Raw genomic sequence first — 19,890 nt, forward strand, 5'->3', positions numbered from 1 at the left:
TCTCTCCTCCTCTATCTGCTTGGAACTCCCGCCTTGCCCTATTCTCCTAAGCCATTGGCCATAATAGCTTTATTCATTAACCAATAAAAGCAAAACATAGACAGAAGAACTTCCTACACCATAGGGTGGGGTTTTTTTATATCTAGAAGCCGCTTATGAGTGAGTACATATTATATTTGTCTTTATGGGTCTGGGTTACCTCACTCAATATGATGTTTTCTAAATTCATTCATTTGTCTGCAAATTTCAAGATATCATCATTTTTTCTACTATGTAGTACTCCATTGTGTAAATGTGCCACATTTTCCTTATCCATTCTTCAGTCAAGGGGCATTTAGGTTGTTTCCAGGTTCTGGCTATGACAAACAATGCTACTATGAATATAGTTGAGCACATGTCCTTGTGGTATGACTGGGCATCCTTTGGGTATATACCCAAAAGTGGTATTACTGAGTCTTGAGGAAGGTTGTTTCCTGATTTTCTGAGAAATCGCCATACTGATATCCAAACAGGCTGCACCAGTTTGCACTCCCACCAGCAATGCAGGAGTGTTCCCTTTACCCCACATCCTCTCCAGATAATCTCTCATCAGTGTTTGTGATCTTGCAAAGGCCCCACCTTTAAGCACCATAGACACATTATACACAGGAGATTAAATCCAGTGTGAGTGTTAGAGAGAACAAACCACGTTCATACCTTAGTGCCTTTCAGACCTGCTTCTCTGTCTCAGCACACAGCTACGCTGCCCTTCAGAGCCTGGGTCAGAGAAGTCTCGGGTCCCTGCTTCTCTGTCTCAGCACACAGCTACCCTGCCCTTCAGAGCCCAGGTCAGAAGTCTCAGATCCACCCTAAATTCCTTTTCTCATATACTTCGCATCCAGCATAGAAGCAAACCTAACAAGTGCCCCTTCGTAAAAATCCCTTTGCTTCCAAAGCCTTGGTCTAAACGCTGCCGTCCGTCACTCAGGTTGTGGTTGTGGCCCCTGACTAGTGTTCCTGTCTCCTCCCTGGCCTCCTACAGTCCCTTCTTGGCTGGGTACTGACACCCTCTGTGTAAAATCTTCCTGTGGCTTTCTTCTCCCTGTAGCTTCTTCCAGTGGCTCTGCTGTGCCCCGCGTTCTATCTTCTGTCACTCATCCCTACCTTCTCTTGCCCAGTGTCCTCTACTCCAGTCTCCTTGCTGGTTGCAGATGCTCTCCCACCTCTGGAATTCAGCCTTCATCTCCCTTCCCCAGGAGTGCCCTTTCCCCAGATACCCACATGGCCGCCTCCTCCAGGTACTTCAGATGTCACCTCCCATTGAGAACCTCCTGCTGGCTCTGTCTTGGCACTCCTCATCCCTCTGCCCTGCTCACATTCCGCCTGTTACCAAGCTGACATCTATTTTCTTATTGGGCCACTTAAGCAGCCTCCTGTCTGTTTCCTATAACCTAGTGCAGGATTCTACGCTTGCTATCTCTCTGGGACCTAATGCGGTACTCAGACTGTAATATAGGTATTCAGAGAATATCTGTGGATCGTGAGAATAATTCCACACTCTAAAGCAGTCACTAACTCTGTAAGTGAATTCAGGAGAAATGCTGAAAACAGTCTCGACAGACCCTTTTGCCCAGTGACCTGACTTTTTGTTGTTTAGGAGATGGTTTCATCTCCTGGGAGATGGAGTATGAGGCAACCACCTCTCTGCATCCCAGGAAAGGATAGAGGCACAGAACTCAGGGGAGAGTCACCGCACAGGAAAGCACATGCAGGCTGGGTTGAGAGGGTCAGGAAAGGAAGGGAGGGACAGGCAGCCAGCCAGCCAAAGAGATGGTCTCTCCATACATGGTTGCAAATCAGGGCAGCAAGCCCGTGGCCTGTGACACATTTAAGCCTAGAGTTGAAAGGACACTGCCCACAGGGTGGAGTTTTGGGAAGCATTGTGCGATGTAGTCATGGTTTCTGGCATTGCTGTCCTCTTGGGTCACATGGGCCCGAGACTAAAACAATGTGAGTGCTAAATGCAGAACAAGCCCTGGTCCCTGATTTGCCAGCTGAGCTGCGTGTCCTGTGCTATGTCCTTGTCTGTGAGCCCTGCTGACCTGGCAGAAGACAATCCCCTATGTTGTAAACCAGCAGGGTGACACTGACCTTAGCGTGAGCTTGGCAAAGTACACACTTCTGTCTTCTTGCTTTTTGTTTCTAGTGCTAAGGATCGAACCCAGGGCCTTGTACATACAAAGTACTTGTTCTACCACTGAACAACTCCCACCCCTCTACTTAACTGTTATTAACTATAGCAACCAATACCCTGTCTTGTCCCCAGTGTCTGGAACTGTTGACAGAGGTTTCTGTGCCCCCTGGTCCCATAACCGTTCAGTCCCATAGAAATACACAGAGGCTTACATTAATTATAAACTACTTGGCCTATTAGCTCAGTCTTCTTATTAACTCTTATATCTTATATTAACCCATTATTCTTGTCTGTGTTAGCCACGTGGCTCGGTACCTTTCATCAGCGAGGTATTTCTCATCTTGCTTCCTCTCTGTCCGGGTGACACTGCAGACTGCATCTTTCCTCTTCCCGGAATTCCCCTGTTCTCATCACCACCTGCCTCTGCTTTCTACCTGGTCGTCCCGCCTATACTTCCTGCCTGGCTACTGGCCAATCAGCATTTTATTAAAAATAAAAACAAGTGACAGGATAAAAGGCCATTGTCCCACAGCATGGAAGAACAGTGTTCTCACGCGGCACCCAGTGTTCTGTAAGAGCTCTTCACATGGACAGCTACAGTGTTATAATGAGGCCCAACCCCCATGCCGGGAGCAGAAGTGACTATGGACGACATCATCACTATGGACGACATCATCACTATGGACGACATCATCAGAGCACTTAAGTCGCTTGGATGTTGACGCTGTCTCAGAGCCTCATGTGCTCTTTTTCCTCTTTACTGGCCTGTAATTCACAGACTAGTGTGAAGTTTTCACAGGGATTTTCAGATTGACTTGTCTGTGAGTTGAACTGGAGACCCTGAAACTCCCAAGAAGAAATAGGTGCTCAGATGCATTCTGGGTCTTGAGTTCTTCGAACCAAACCCTTAGGTTTTTCAAAACAATATTTAGGGTGTGGTCAGTCACAGAATTCCCAGCAGCCAACTCCAGTGAATAGACCAGCCATGAACATTAGCATGAGAGAGAGCATGAGAGAGGAAAGCAAACTCCCAGAAGGCAAGTTGAGACACTCTGTTCCTATGAAGAGCCCTCACTGGATGGCCGAGTGGTGAGGGACCTGGAAGTAATCCCATGGGTGACACGCTGCAGCCATGGGCAAGGATCCCAGACGCTTGTCTCAGAGGCCTGAAGCTCACCCTTGGTCTAAGGGCCCACGTGTTTGAGAGTGAAGCTAGAGCCTGGCCCCACCCACTTCTTGCTCAGATCACTAGATCAGGTGTGACTGGCTAAGGCCGCCACATACCTACCACATCCTTCTGGGGCGTGGGATGGAACTGGGATCCCATTCAGGAGACTTGAGCAGTGTCCAGTTTCCTTTCTGTTGCTGCGTGATAAAACACACCCGAAAGCAATTTGGTTGAGGAAATGGTTGGTTTGGCTTACACTTCCAAGTCACAGTCCATCATTGAGGGAAATCAGGTCCGGAAGTCAAACAGGGACCTTGAAATAGAAGCCATGGAGAAATGCCGCTTGCTAGCTAGCTCACTCCCAGATTCATACTTAGCTAGCTTTTTAATACAACCCAGGACCACCGTTGTGTGGAATGGTTCTGCCCACGGTGAGCTGGGCTCTCTTACATCATCTACTAATCAGAACAGTCCCTCACAGACTGACAGTGCCCCCACTGGGGCTCCCTCTCAGGTAACTCCAGGCTGAATCTCACCGACAAGTAAGCCAGTGAGGACAGTGAGCTTAGTGCTAATCACACTTGCTCCTCTTAGGAATACCCGCTGTCAAAGCCTCCAAGACCCTGTGGTCTTTCTGTAATACTTGCCTCAAATACATAGCCCTGAGGCTGCAGAAGGGAGAGGATATGGAGAAGGGACAGAAGAAAGAAAGGAAGGGAAGGAGGGAAGGAGGAGAGAGAGAGAGAGAGAGAGAGAGAGAGCTCTCAAAGGTGGAAGTTGTATTAAGACCACTTAGTAAACAATGTAAAAACAGCTGGCTATCCACTTGGGAAGAAATCACAGAAAATCATGATAGAAGAATCCAAGCTATATGGTTGCTCTTTCTTTTATTAAGCATGAAAAGTACTAAATATTTTCATAATCTTCAGATGAGAAGCCCATCTTCTAAGGCAGTGACAAATCCTAGAAGAGAAGATGGCAGCTACGTCAGTCACTTTTCTGCTGCTCTGATGAACCGGCCAAAGGCAGCTTAAGGCAGAGAAGTTGGTTGGAGCTTATGGCTTCAGTGTCCATAATGGCAGGGGATGTGCCATTATGTGCAACAGACAGGGGAGCAGGCAGAGGAGGAACAGCAGCAGGCGGGGCAGCAGGCAGGGTAGCAGGCAGGGGCAGCAGGCAGGGGAACAGACAGGGGAACAGGCAGGGCAGCAGGCAAGGGAACAGGCAGGGCAGCAGGCAGGGGAACAGACAGGGCAGCAGGCAGGGGAACAGGCAGGGCAGCAGGCAGGGGCAGCAGGCAGGGCAGCAGGCAGGGGAACAGGCAGGGGCAGCAGGCAGGGGAACAGGCAGGGGCAGCAGGGCAGCAGGAAGCTGATGTTTCCCACCTTCAACTGCAAACACTAAGAAGAGAGAGAACAGAGTGGGACAAAGTGATGAGCTGCCCAAGTCAGCCCCTAGTGACGCCCTTACTCCAACAGGTCTGCCCCCTTTTCCCAAACAGTGCCACCAACCGGGAACTGAGTGCTCAAACACCCCAACCTATGGGAAACATTTCTCATGCAAGCCGCCACCATAGATATTAATTTATAAAATTATTAACCTTTGAGAGCACAAAAATTCTTCATAAAAAAAGTTCAGAGACATTTGGGGGAAAGGTATCTGCAACAAACTTAATAGGTAAGTGCACACCCCTGCTTGGGAACCCTGCTCCACAGTATGGCATTTACACTAACACGCTTCCATTTCTTTGTCACACGTGGTGACTGTGGCTGCTGAATTAGGCCGTCAGGAGAATTTTTTTTAAGCCACATGTCCTTTCATTCAACAAGTACTCTACACCCAACCCAAGTCGAGGGCCGGGTTACTACAGACCGTAAAAGGCAGAGCTGTGATCATTCCCAGCCCTCAGCTAGGTTACCTTCTGGGAGGGGAAGACAAAAATGAGGGAGGCCCACACATAGCATATCACTTGGTGCTGAAAGCTATGGAGAAAAATGAAGGAGGCAGAGGATGGCCAGGAGGAAAGGGAGAGTGGTCAGCAAGGTCTAAGTCCTCCTGTCAGGGTGGGTGACTAAGCAACCCTAGGAGGCTGTGTCGTGAGATCTCTCTGCATGGTGGCCTTGCCATGTCTGTAGGGTGGTCTCTCTGCCTTGTCCTTTGTTGGTTTGATTTTCTCTTTGGAAGTGCCAGCCCCTACTCCCTGAGGCCCCTACACGGGCGTTCAGATTGGACGACCAGAAGTCTGTGGGGGAGGGGAGTTCTCTATCGTCACCTGCGTCGCTTATTTCTCTGGCAGTGGCTGCCGGCAGTGACACTGATGTTTAGAATGATGTTGTTCACATGAGAAGCATCCTGGGTTTTACGAGTTAGCTATGCTTGAATGCTAATTGCAACAAGAAGTCTCCCTGGAGGCTAGGGTTCAGCTTGTACACGAGCCAGGACTGGATCTTTTTACTACAGTGCAACAGATAACCCAAATCAACCCCGAACGGCTCACATTTCTGTTTTAATCTCCACTCCCGAACCCCATCATGAACTCACGCTGCTTCCCCTGCCTGTCCCCACCTCAACGTTCTTCCGGAGGAATTCAATGGCTTGCCCTGTGCCAGACTTGCTCTGCAGGTGAGAGACCCCTTCCAGGGAGAACCCTAGGCTTAGAGTCGCCCTCCCTGGCAGTTAGAGAGGGATTTACTGCTCCAGAGTGGCTTTGGGATTCCATGATCTAGCCCTCTGTCTTTGAGCAGAATGGAGTCAAGATGTCTTTTCAGTACAGCAGAACCATATTTCCAGATAGTTCTCTCTGCTAAGCCACCCCAGCATCACTCAAATCCACTGTTATGACTAGCCTCCATCTCTCCTGTTCTCATTTCCCTCCTGACCTTTCCTTAGCTAAAATGGAAAACGCTTGCCTCACTCCCTCTTACAGAAGTTGAGCTAGTGCCTAATCTTTCTTCCACCTTCTTTTCCAAAAAAAAAAGAGGTTTTTTCCCCCTCTTACCTATCCTAGGCTACTGTCTTTGTTTTCTCCATGGGCTCCAAAAATAAAAATAAAAATTCAAAACCAAGCAACGCAGACAGCATTTTATCCAGTCTCTCCTTGTCTGAAGCCATCATTGCTCCACCAGTGAGAAGCCACTTGGCAGCTGGAGAACTCGGTCCAGTTTTCCAGTCCTGACTGCTTCTCTGTGTAATTCTGAGACCCTCTAAGGTCTCTGTATAAAGATCAGAAAGGAGGGTCAAGTGATAGACCTTGTCATTCCAGCTCTGAGGAGGCAGAGACAGGAAGATCCCCTGGGCTTCCTGGCCAGCCAGTCTAGCCTAATTGGACAGTTCCAGATTTAATAAGAGATTGCGTCTCAAGAAACTAAGGTGGAGAATGATTGAGAAAGACATGTAACATCAACCTCTGGCCTTTACACACACACCTGTAAGTGCACACACACACACACACACACACACAAACAACACACCAACAAGGAGCTTGTATTGACCCACCCACAGGTCTGAATCCCCCCCACACTCCAACTTTTCTGGCCATATTCTCCACTACCCCACGTTAAGCTCCTTCTGACTCACCTTCCAGCGTGCTGAACCTTTGAGGCTGCTGGGCTTCCTGGCCCTCTGCTTGTTCACAGCGTCTCCCTTTCTCCACTCATCCTTCCAGATCAATTCCTAGGTCCTCTCCTTCATCGTGCCTCCTGAGTTTTCACGTAGACAGTGCTTAGACTGCAGGTCTGTGTCCAGAGCCTGCCCTCCCAAGGAGTCCTCCCCGGCCACTAGCCCCAATGCTGTGAACCCCATTCCGGGTTCCATTTCACAGTCTTTGTCACCCACGAAAATTATTATATTTGATGTCTGTCTTCTCTTAGGAGATTCAAAACGTCATGAGAGCAACGGACATGGCTCTGTTTTCTGTATATGTTCACATTTGGCAACTGGACAAAAGTATGAGCTCAGAGAAATAGGAGAGTTCACGCCTGTCTTTGTTAGGGTTTCTATTGCTGTGAAGAGGCACAATTGCCATGACATCTCTTATAATGGAAAACATTTAGTTGGGGTGGCTTGCAGTTCAGAGGTTCAGTCCATTATCATCATGGTGAGACATGTTGGTATGCAGGCAGACATGGTGCTGGAGAAGTAGTTGAGAGTCCTACATCAGGAAATGGTCTGAGACATTGGGCAATTTCTTCAAAGCCCACCTCCACAGTAACTCATATCCTCCAACAAGACCACACCTACTCCAACAAGGCCACACCCCCAAAAGTGCCACTCCCTTTGGGCTACTTTCTTTCAAACTACCACAACTGCCCATATCAGCTACACCAACACCAGACATATTTTTTCTATTGTGTGCTTGAGAGATGGACCCTTAACTGTCAATATACTTCACAATGTCTAGAGCAGCAGTTCTTAACATGTGGGCCGCGACCCCATAAGGGTTACTTATCAGATAGCCCGCATATCAGATATTTATATTATGCTTCATAACAGTAGCAAAATTACAGTTATGAAGTAGAAATAAAATAATTTTATGGTTGGGGTCACCACAACATGAGGAACCGTATTAAAGGGTTGCAGCATCTGGAAGGTTGAGAACCACTCATTTTGAGGGTGCTCCATATGTCCTAAAAATCTGAGAAGTTTGTGTTCACTGAGAATCCCTAAGTAAAGCCATTTTGGAAAGTTCCACTCATCCACCAGCAAAAGTTGCCCGGATTTCGGTCTGAGTATCAAAAGGAAGGTGACATTTTCAAATCAGATTGAACCTCTTACTGGCGAAAGTTCATAATCCACGAACTTCAGGGACAGTTGTTATGTGACTGTGTTTCCTTGTGGCCCTCCTTACACATCAGCCGGTCTTGTCACCGGCCCTAAAACCACTTTTTCCCTCTTTTTCTTCTTTATGTACTTATAGATGTGTCACACAGTAAAATTTCAGAAATAGGCCAGGATAAGGTTTAATAGTTTTGTTTTTTTTTCTCAACAGGAGTCAAATACTTTAAAGAAGGGAAATGTTTGGTTGAATTCTTCAACAATAGTTAAGGAAACATGATTGATTGAATTCTAGAGTGATCATTGCATTTCTGGGCATTCAATCTATGTGAGCCTGGCCAGAAGGCAAAAGCATGTGTTCCTACAGTGTGTCTGTGTTCCACTCACATACTCTGGGAGGCAGAGACTAGTGCCAGTCTGGGACATGTATGGACACATGTGTGGACATGTACGGGCATGTGTGGATGTGGTACAGGCCAGAAACTCACCTTTGAACTGTGTGGACATCAAGAGTATATCAGTTCAGCAGTGCCGTTCCCCTGCTGGCCGAGGGTGCCTGTCCTTTTCCTGGGACCTGAATGTATTGTGCTTCCAGCTGCCGTGACGCCTCCCTGCCATCGGGTAGACCAGTTGGACTGCGGCTGCTTAGGTAGCATGTATCTTCTGGTTCCCAACATGAATAGGCTTTAAAAGTAGGTAATTAAACAGTCAATTTCCCTTCATCCCTGAAAACAAACATGACCCCAGGCTCGCTGGTGCAGGCAGGATGGGTTGTTAAGAAGTCCGTAACAGAAATTTCACTGAGGATAAACAGAGCTCATCAGCCACTGCCGAGAAACACATGGTTTTCATTTAACCTGCTGAGGCCTAATTGAGTGTGCCTCAGAAATACACACACACACACACAGTGGGAAATGGCCTTCTCACATGCACCCCAAATTTCTTCTGACCAAAAGGAATCGCCTTGGCATTACCAACCCCTGAGAAGTAATCGTCTCCTGGCCGCTGGGACTCACCTTTGCCTCCTCTTTAGTTTCCTGGACATTAGGCCTGAGACACACCTCAGACTTCTCTGATCTCCTCGAAACCAGAGAGCAAATGAAGCAGTTACCAGTGCCCCTTCCGCAGTTCTGATACGCCCATGCCTCTGAAAAGCCATCTGCGAGATTAGCTAGAACGTGACGGGAGGTGGCATCCAAGAGGTGGTCACGGGGCTTCTGATAGAAAGGGATCATCAAATATGTCCGACAGGTGCAGAGTGAACCCCTCAAAGCTGGATGGATGTGAGCTTTGTCCATGTAGAGGAATCCAAGGGCTGAGACTGGAATTTAAACAAACTGATACAGCCTCAAGGTCTGTGTTGTGTCCCATTGGGTGGGGGCAGGGGCGGGGGTGACAGGGTCATTTGTTACCCAGATCAGCAGAACTCCTGCTTCCCAAGTGTCTCCTTATCTGTGGAAGGCGAGCGTTTCTGGCCTGCCTGCCTGTCAGGAGCTCAGGTGATGTATTTAGCCTCAGTCTCTCACTCACATCTGGAAATTCTTCCGCGTCACACTACAGACAGTCCATCCACATCTGGAAATTCTTCCGCGTCACTTCATCTCTAAAACTGCTTCCCATCTGTAGCACTTTAAGTCCAGGAAAGGCCATCTCGAGCTCGTGAAACGGGCCTCCTCTGGGGCCTGCCTTTCTCTGATTACATGCAAATGAATTCTCTTTTATAGAGAGCCTGGTGCGGTGCGGCCTGCGCTCTTGACTCTCCTGCATGTTGGTTCATCCCCACAAAGAGGGGAGAAGGAGCTCAGAACTGAGGGTGAAGCGCCGCACAGCCACCCTTAAGCTGGTGTAAATAAAAGGCGGTCTCCTGTAACATGAGAGATGGCCGGCTCCCAGGGAGGCTGTGCTCTCCACTTCCTACAGAGCGTTGATGTCAAAGCTTCATTCCTTTTCTGTCTCATCTTCCGTCTCAGTAACCTCCTGACCTAGCAAACAGAACACATCTTTCCCCGGTGAGATGGCCTTTGGGGGTTGGGAGGCAGCTGAGAAGAAAAGTATTTTCTTTAGAAGATGGTTTTCAGTTAGAAGTCAAAGTTACGACAGTTTCAGGGTTTTAAATTGACTCTCTTGGGCCAGTGAGCTGGTAAAGGTCCTTGTTGTCAAGCTGCACACACACAAATGAATGAGTATAATAAAGCTACTGCCTTTTTCTTTCTAGAATTAAAGGACACTAGGCTATTCTGGGGTTCCTGATCTGTCCCCAGCTCTGCAGTTTTTAAATGGGCTGTTAGCAGGGACAGCTGCTATACGCCTTTGTGTCCCTTTCCATTTCAACAACAAAACTGTCTCTGAGGTCCTTGTTGATATAGATCTGGAGCCCTGGGGGCAGAGTTAGCCAAAGCTAGAGCCTCCAGTCCCCTGACCTCACTGAGCTTGTGATGAGGAGAACAGCTTCCCTTTTTGGGATTGTTGGTGTGTTGGGACCTCTAGCTACATGTCAAAATAGATATCGGAAGGACCAGAACACAGGGCTGGAGATGTGGTTCCATCAGTAAGTTGCTAGGCACACAAGCATGAGAAACTAAGTTCAGATTCCCAGCATCTACCAAGCATGGCAGTGTGCACCAGAACCCAGAGCTGGGTGGGCAGAGACAAGAGAATCCCTGGGGCATGCTGGCCAACTATTCTAGTTGAACCAGTGAACTCAGATTCACTGAGAGACCCTGTCTCAGAAGAATAAGGAGGGGATACATACATACACAAAGTCACATGTCAAACTGATAAGCAAAGAGTCTTCCACAAAAGTGTAGGAAATCACGGCTGAGCGCCCCATTGCTTTTCAGCGGTGGGAACACCAACGCTCAGAAGTTGTGTTCTCAACCATTGAAAACATGGGTAACATACAGCTAGGTGCACCCACAATCAGGAACTCACCAAGAGTCTCTGGCCTTGCATTAAGTCACCCTGTCATAGCTGGAAAAGCAGAACAAATCAGGGGTGACTGGTTGTCTGACTCTGTCTGGGTCTACAGCACCGTACGGCTTGAAATGGATGTTGAACACAGGAGCCTTAGGGTCATTAGGAAAACAATGTCGTCTTTTGGCTATTTGTCAGACACTACCGAGAAACACCTGGGAGTCGTGCACAGCGATGTAATTGAACACGAGGTAGACAGGAATATAAATGTAGTTCACTTTTTGCTGAATGGAATAGAATGTAATTGGCTCATTTATGTTAGGTCAGGTGTAATTAACCAATTTCTCAAGCGTTTTCGTGAGTCCTAAAATGAATGCCGCCACAACCGTTTTGGAGCACAGTAAGCCCCTCATGGTGGATGGGGGTCACCGTTTCTTCTGATATCTCCGTTGCCAGAGTAGGCGGGTGGGTGGTAATTGAATTAGCAGAGCTGGCATTCAAAACATTCTCCGGGTTTCCCATCTCAAAGGGCGTGTGAATTCAGAGAATTCTGAGAGGCCCAGCAGTTAAGTCGGGAGGCTGGTCATGTTTACCCAGTTGCCATCAGCTGTGCTTATGTAATGTGATACGAGGGGGAGGGGGAGGGGCCCAGGGAAGTAACAGGGAGTGGAATGTCGGCTGACAGAGAGACATGGGTTAACAGGAAACATATGTTCTTGAAAAAAGCGAACCTGTGCTCCTCCATCCAGTAAGCTCTCGGCTACTTTTAGTCAGCTTCACCCAAGGGCTGCATGGAGGATGAGTCCAAGCAGAGCTCCTAAGTGATGCTCGGTTCATCCAGGCTTCCAATTGCCTATCACTGACTGCACATCAGAGGTGTGGAGCCAGGTACATTTTGATGACATTACATTCTCTGTGACACCCACCCAGTCGGTGTGATCAGGAGAGTGGTCTAAAGCTGATACAAAGAGGCATTCAGGCCTCAGATGCACTGTTAAAATCCTCAATAAAAGGCCAGGTGTGTTGGTGCACACTCAAGAAGCAGAAGCAAGTGGGTCTTTGTGAGTTCAAGGCCAACCTGGTCTACATAATGAGTTCCAAGCTAGCCAGAGCTATGAAGGAAAGGAGGGACGGGAGCGGAGGGAAGGAGGGAGGGAGGGAGGAAGGGAGGGAAGAAAGGAAGAGAAGGGAAGGAAAGGGAGGGAGGGGAAGGAAGGAGAGAGAAAGAAGGGAAATGAAAAGAAAAAGAAGTGTGAGAATACTACAGGCCTGAGTAGATTCATCCCTCAGCACTGAGACAGGTTAACCTGCACACCTCAGATCACACATCCTCCTCTTTGGTTCAGAGCCTTCATTGGTTCCTGCATCCTCCTACAGAACCACCCCAGTCCTAAGATTTGCTTGCAAGCCCCTTGTTCCGTTGTCCAAAGTAGGTAACAACGTAAAGAACAGAGGTTTTCAGATGGTTTAGGAAGCCACAAAGTCAAGGGCTATAGGGCTGGCACTGCACCTTGGAGGTTCTTGTTGTAGAGTAGTGGTGGTGGGGGTCACCTGTTATGACAGCTGTCTTAGCACACATGGTGGCACACGCCTTTAGTCTCAACACTCAGGAAGCAGAGGCAGGCAGATCCCTGTGAGTTCAAGGCCAGCCTGATTTACATAATAACTCTGTAGTTGGAGCTACAGAGTGAGACCTTTTCTCAGATAGGTAGATAGATAGATAGATAGATAGATAGATAGATAGATAGATAGATAGATAGATAGATAGATAGATAGAATGATGGATGGATGGATGGATGGATGGATGGATGGATGGATGGATGGATGGATATGTTGACAGAGGTTTCTGTCCTGCCCAGTCCCGCAGCTGTTCAGTCCCAAAGAAATACACAGAGGCCTACATCAATTATAAACTAGTTGGCCTATTAACTCAGGCTTCTTATTAAGTAACTCTTACATCTTAAATTAACCCACTATTCTTGTCTGTGTTAGCCACGTGGCTTGGTACCTTTTCTCAGTGCAACATTCTCATCTTGCTTCCTCGGTATCTGGGTGATGACTGCAGACTGAGTCTTTCCTCTTCCCAGAACTCTCCTATTCTGGTTGCTCCATCTATACTTTCTGCCTGGCTACTGACCAATCAGCATTATATTAAACCAGTACAAGTGACAAATCTTTATAGGGTACAAGACCACTGTCCCACAGTAGAGAGAGATAGACAGATAGGGAGATAGAGAGAGAGCAATCTCATGATAACCCACCAGCCCCGTGGTGCTTGAATGGATTAGTTCATTTATGAAGGCAGAGCCCCATGTGACCTCTCTGAGGTCCCATCTCCAGGTACACCAACCCATGAATGTGAGGACACGTTCACACCATAGCAGGAGCCCTCTGTTCAGGCCGACTCTCCAGCCTTCATCTGATGCTTGTCCCAGACTGACCTCAAGGCCACTGTGCTCCTTCCAGCTTTGCTCTTCCCTTCTCTCTGGATTTCCTCCCCATCTCAAGATCCACAGGAGCCTGCCAGCTCCTCTGGGTCAGGAATGCAGGCCACAGTGGGGGCTGCCTTCCTGGCCAGGGGAGGAATTTGTGGAAATGGTTGAGTCACTGCAGGGGTCCTGCTCTGAGGAGGGGATGAAGGACTGTAGCAGTGGGGTGTGTGAGATCAGCATGTGGAATTGCAGAGCCTGGTGCTGCAGAAACGGAGTGGGCCAGGGAACACCCTGCAGGGATCCTAGAGAGGGACTTTGCGAGCTCTCAGAGCTATAGGTGCAGGGCAAGTACCTAACCCCTCAGACCCTCATACCTGTAAGGTGTGGGTGACAAAGAAGAGACACAGTGGCCCAGTTTGCCTGGCACACCTCTGATAAACCTCTGTCTCACTCTTAAGTCTGTTCAAACCCCCAACTCCACTCTCAGAACCAGCCCATTTTAACAATGGAGTATTATTATTTGGCCCTAACAAAAATGACATCCTTGTGGCAACATGGCCGAAGTAGGAGGATATTGTGTTAGATGAAGTGAACGGAACATGGAATAGGAAATGCACATGTCCTCGCCAAGTGGGAGCTGGGGAAGCTGATGTCACCATAGTAGGTGAGACAGCGGCCACCAGAACCTGGGATGAGTGAGGGAAAGGGTGGGGAGGAAGAAATGGTCTAATAGGATGAGGTGCAAGGAGACAGCACACAGAGGAGATGCTGAATGTCCCCAACAGAGAGGATGGATGTCCAAGGTGATGGACACTCCAGGTGCTTGATGATAACTCCACACATTGTATTTCCGTTCTGAAAGCTCACACCAGGCAGAGGGGACTGCTAGAGAAATATCAGGGAGGAGACTGAATTTGGTTCCTGCACACAACTGGGTAGCTCGCAACTGTCTATAACTCCAACTCCCTGGGATGTTGCCCTCTTCTGAACTTCGTAAAAACTGAGTGCACACACACACACACACACACACACACACACACACACACCACAAAAATTAATAAATCTTTAAAAACTCATACCATGATCACAAATATGTTGTTTTTATATATTAATTAAATCACTGTTTTCAAGCCCCTATTTGACATATGATCTCCATTCTGACAACAGTAATCCCTGCATGCAGGTGTTGCAAGGATCCACTGTGTGTCCCAGCTCTTGCAATAGTCCCTCGTGTGAACTAGAATTATCTTTTACGTCTGGACTCAGCATAGAGAGGCCCAGAGACTACACCTGGCTCCCAGGGAGAAGGGCTTGAGGATGGAGCTAGAAAAGCAAGCCCTATGTAGTGCTCTATGCCAGCAGCCCCAGTCTAGAGGAGAGAAGAAGGGCTATAACTGTCCAAGGCTAGCCCAACCACAAGCAACTTCTCCAGGTCCATAACAGACACTGTGGTTCTGAGCCTCACACGTGGAAACGTCCTGCTTCCTCTGACCACAGCATAGTGCACCATCATCCCTTTTCCAGCTGGGGACAGGGGCTGTTGATGTCCAAAGGAAGTGCCAGCTTCCCCTGGCAGTGCCATCACCAAGTTGTGAGCCTCAATTCAGGCTTCAAGCCCCATGCTTTATGAAGTGAGACCACTTGGAATAGACGGGACACTAACTTCTGATACCTTAGCAGCATCTAGCCACTTGCCCAGGATGACTGTCCCACCATGTGATACCTGTGTCCTCTTCCACTCCACAGTCCAGTCTCCCACATTGCTTCCAGTCTCCTGGTTTTCAGCTTCTGCCATGTTTTCTTTGAGGTCAGGGGTTTGAGGGGACAGACAACAAAAGAAAACCCTCAATAACTGCCTCGGCAGAATGCAACCTCAACAATGTGCCCCATGTCCTCTGTCCCTGGTTGTGGGTTTGGTAAGTTCTTTTGTGCAAATTCCAATAGCCACGGGCCTCCCCTAACTCCCAGGGGTCCTGCTGAGGAGCAGCCCTGGCGTGGGAAGCATTCAGGCTGGAGCAGTCTGGGAAAGTATGGGAGTGAGTGGGCAGAGGTGAGCAGCGGGCATAGGCCACAGGGCCAGCCCCTTCAGCCAGCCCAGGATGCGGCTGTTGAGCAAGAGCTGAGCGTGGTTAGCGTGACAAGAGAGGACACTCTATGTTCCCATGACTTTGAGCAAAGATGATTAAGGCCAAGTTGAGGGCATTCCAGTGTGCTTTTCCTTGCTTTGATAAACATTTGTGGCCAAAAGCAACTTGGGGAGGAAAGGGTTTATTTGGTTTATAGCTTACAGTCCACTATGGAGGGAAGTCAAGGTGGAAACTCAAGCAGGAACCTGGAGGCAGGAGCCAATGCAGAAGCCATAGAGGAGTCTTGTTCCTGGCTTGCACTTCATGGCTCGCTTAGCCATGAAGCACCCAGGACCACCACTCCAGAGATGGCACTGCCCACAGTGGGTTGGGCCCTCCCACATCAATCACAAGAAAATTCCCAATGGGCTCGCCCAAGGCTAATCTGATAGAGGTATTTTTTTTTCAACTGAAGTTCTCTCTTTCCAGGTGGACCCTAACTTGAGTCACTTAGACAAAATTAACCAGCATGTGGGGGCGGGGTCTCAGTGATTGCTTGTCTACAGAATGGAAGATAAGGTGACCCCAGGCTAAGAAGATGACTCAATAAGTAAAGATGCTCGCTGCTAAGCCTGGTGACCTGAGTTCGATTCCCTGAGCCCACACGGTAGAAAAGAGTCAGCTCTGACCTCCACGCATGCGCCATGGCACACATGCCTTCCTCCACTCACACATGAACAAAGAAGTATTTTTACAGAAACATTAGGGGCCCCCATGCTCCTTGGAAGATGTACATATGATCCTAGAAGCATGGATCAGCTCCCAGGAGTGACCATGTAGGTCACTGTGCTAATTCTATGGATGAGGAAACCAAGGCCCTGGAGACCCAAGTTGTTAAGTTATCGAGGCTGTGAGGTGACAGAGCTGGGCTATAGCCAGGTACCACTGAGTATTTAAGAGTGTAACTGGGCATGGTGGCTCACATCTTTAATCCCAGCACTCAGGAGGCAGAAGTAGGTGGATCTCTGAGTTCAAGGCCAGCCTAGTCTACACAGAGAAACCCTGTCTCAAAAAAGACAGAGAGAGAAAGATAATGTGTGTATGTGTGGAGTGTGTGCATCTGTGGGGTCTGTGGGGCTGGGGAGGCAACTCAGGGGTAAAAATGCTCACCTTATAAACTTGAAGACCTGACCAAGTTCATTCGCCAGCATCCACAAACAAACCTAGGTGTGTGTGGGGGGGGGGGGGAGGAAGTCACATTTGCAATCCTGGTGCTGGGAAGATGGGAACAGGGGCTCCTTGGGGTCACCAGCCAGGCCATCTAGCCTAAGTGCTAAGGTCCAGGCACTGAGACTCTGTTTCAGAGAAGGAAGATGATATTTTGATGGCAAGGTTGTCCTCTGGTCTCTGCATACACGTGCACACAGACATGGACATACATGTTTTCAAAAGTGTGCCACGTGATTCACAATAGTCAAGTTACAGACCACGCGTAGATGCTCATCAATCTACGGTGTGTTGTGTAGACATAGGGAGGTGTGTTCAGCCTTAAAGATGAGGGAAGTGTGTCAGACACGGGGAAAGGGATGGAACTGGAGATCATCATGGTAGATGAAATAAGCCAGTCCCAGGAAGATAAGAATTGGGGTTTTCTCCTGTGTAAAAGTTTTAAGTGTGGCAGGGGATAGCAGTGACATGAGAGGGAGAGTGGGGAAAGGAGGGGATAAGAGAAACACCAGTGGTGTAGCATCTGCTCCTCAAGTTCCTTTTACTCGGTGCAGGCTGCCACTAACGGTCAACCACGTAACCTTGGACAAGTCACTGACCCTAAGGCTTCAAGTCCTTTATCTGTCAGCCAAGGCCAAGAACTGCCCGATCTGGGAACTGCCATCCAAAAGCAACATTCCAGGGTACTCTGTTCCCCTTCCAACCCCAGAGCCAGCACAGAGTGGCCTGGCCTCCCGCCTGCAGGCCCTTGAGCCTTCCAGGGGCTGCTAGGAGTCAGCCTTTGGCTGGGGAGTGGGGCCGGGGGAAGCAGTGGCAGAATGAGTCTCCGTGGAGAATTCTGGGTAAAAAGAGAACGGATGATTGTCCTCCCTGGCTCCATCCTCGGCTGCTGCACCTAGTGCTGGACTGTGGGTACTGGGGTGTGGTCCTTCTGCTGTTCTGCCTTCTTCTTGTCTGTATCTCCATCTTTAAATGGCCCTGTCCCGTGGAACTGTTGTGAACCAAATGTTAAAATTAGAAAGGCGTCCAAAGCTGGTCTCGGGTGTTACCATAGTCCGTGACTGTGACCTACCCATCCTACCTCCCTGCAGTGACCTTGGTCAGGGACTGAGTGACTGGATTTTAGCTGCTCCAGATCAGACCCTGTGGACATCCCGGGAGCCTTCATACTCTTGGTGAAACAAGACAACCCTGAACCTCCCAGAAAAGTAGGTTATTTCCTGATTAGAATGATTCCCATTTAACCACGGTTAGGGGTGCAACAGCCAAGGTTTTCATCCGCTAGACTTCGCTCTCTGTTTCCTGTCTCCGCATTCCACTGAGGGCAGATTGTCACAAGGCATCAGATAGTCTGACCATTGCTTCTGTGTTCGCACGCCACCCAAGAGATGCCCTGTGGAAGAAGTCGTGTTCTGAGCTGTGGCTCTGCCCCTCCAGGCTGACACCAAGACCTGTTTTTCACCCCCTTTGCTGCCACTCCCAGCCTCCTGCCCCTCGCTGCTGGCACCTGTGGCCGATGTCAGTGCCATCCTCTCCCACTGAGGGCTCATGTGTGAAACCAGCTAGGGTGAGCTGGCAATCAGATTCCTCTCCCTGACTGGAACCCCAAAACAACAGTTTGGGAGCACCTAGGAACCTTTTGCCTACCTCTGATTTCAGTGAGAATCAGTAATTCTGTTCTGCAAGATTCGGAGCCTATCCAGGTACAGACCAGAGATGGGGAATGGTGGCCAGGTCTAGGGAATCTTCACTAGAGCTTCTATATGGGAGACTGTGCTCTCTGGGCCTGTCAGCACTGTCCACTCAAGGGACAAGCCGGAGAAGGGGAGCACCACATACTCAAGAGTGAAAAGATGGACTAACAGAAGAGCCCTTGTATCCAAATCTCAGGTACCCACCATGGAGTTGATACTCCACTTGGAGCAGAAATGAGGACCCAGAGAAATCCTTGATGCCCTTTTTACCTCTCAAGATCTTGAGGGGTTTTACAGCATCCTGGTGGCTCCATGAAACATTCTAGAAACTGTAGACAGAAGTTTCTGTCTCACCTGGTCCCACAGCCGTTCAGTTCCAAAAAAATACACAGAGGCTTGTATTAATTATAAACTGTTTGGCCTATTTTCTCAGGCTTATTACTAACTACAGCTTAAGCCATAATTCTTGTCTATGTTTAACCACGTGGCTTGGTACCTTTTCTCAGTGAGGCTTTCTCATCTTGCTTCCTCTGTGTCTGGCTTCTGACAGCAGACTGAGCCTTTCCTTTTCCCAGAATTCTCTTAGTCTGGCTGCCCCATCCATGCTTCCTGCCTGGCTTCTGACCAATCGGTGTTTTATTAAACCAAATTGAGTGACAAATCTTTACAGTGTTGAAGAGCATTCTCCCCACTGCAAGAAACTTCTAGCAGTGGGCCATGCCTGAGGCCCGCTTATATGCAGATGGAACTAAGGTCCCAGAAGATCTGAGCTCCAAACCAGGGCTCTTGACTCTGTTAGCAAGTGACTTGAACTTCTTTGCCTCCTTAATGCCTGTCTGAAAGGAATTGTGTGAATGAGCTTGGGAATCAGGATGTGGAGGGTTAGAGCTATTTATTTGCTTGTCCTGTGTCATCTCAGCTTAGTTATTTGAGGACTTAATAGCCACACTGTCTGTCATAATTTCTGCCTCAAACACTTCACAGCCAGAGCTGTGGTACATGCCTGTGGTCCTGGCCACTAGGCAGGCTGAGGCAGGAGGATATCCTGAACCCCAAAGTTCAAGGCCAGACTGGGAAACACAATTAAGATCCTGTCTCACAAAGCACTGTTGCTTTCTAAAGAGTGTAGCAGGGAGGCTGTGGGCTCCACCGCTGGGCCGGGTGACTCGAGGTCAGTTCCTAGTCTGCTGGCTCTCACGGGTCTCTCTCGATTTCTAGGTGAGCCAAGAGAAGGGCAACTGCTCTTTCCAGAGGAACCCGACCCCCTGCATCATCCCTCAAGAACAAGAAAATATCTTCCACACCATATTTGCTTTTTTCACCAAATCTGGAAGGAAAGTGTTGGTAAGAAGTTGCTCAGTGACTGGGACCATGAGGGTGGGCTTCACAAGGAAGGCACGTGGGAGAGGGTAGGCAGTCTTCTGCTTGGCATTTCTTATTTCTC

At 48.7% G+C, this 19,890-nt stretch overlaps 1 protein-coding gene across 1 annotated transcript in view; it reads left to right on the forward strand.

Moving 5' to 3' along the window:
- Window positions 1-19,890, forward strand: part of Itga9 (integrin subunit alpha 9) — a 299,897-nt gene that overhangs the window by 247,310 nt on the left and 32,697 nt on the right. The window contains 1 exon segment of the mRNA XM_038323365.1: window positions 19,665-19,790. Coding sequence (XP_038179293.1) covers window positions 19,665-19,790 — 126 coding nt within the window.

This window comes from Arvicola amphibius, chromosome 3 (assembly GCF_903992535.2).
Source record: "Arvicola amphibius chromosome 3, mArvAmp1.2, whole genome shotgun sequence".
NCBI classification, from domain to species: domain Eukaryota; kingdom Metazoa; phylum Chordata; class Mammalia; order Rodentia; family Cricetidae; genus Arvicola; species Arvicola amphibius.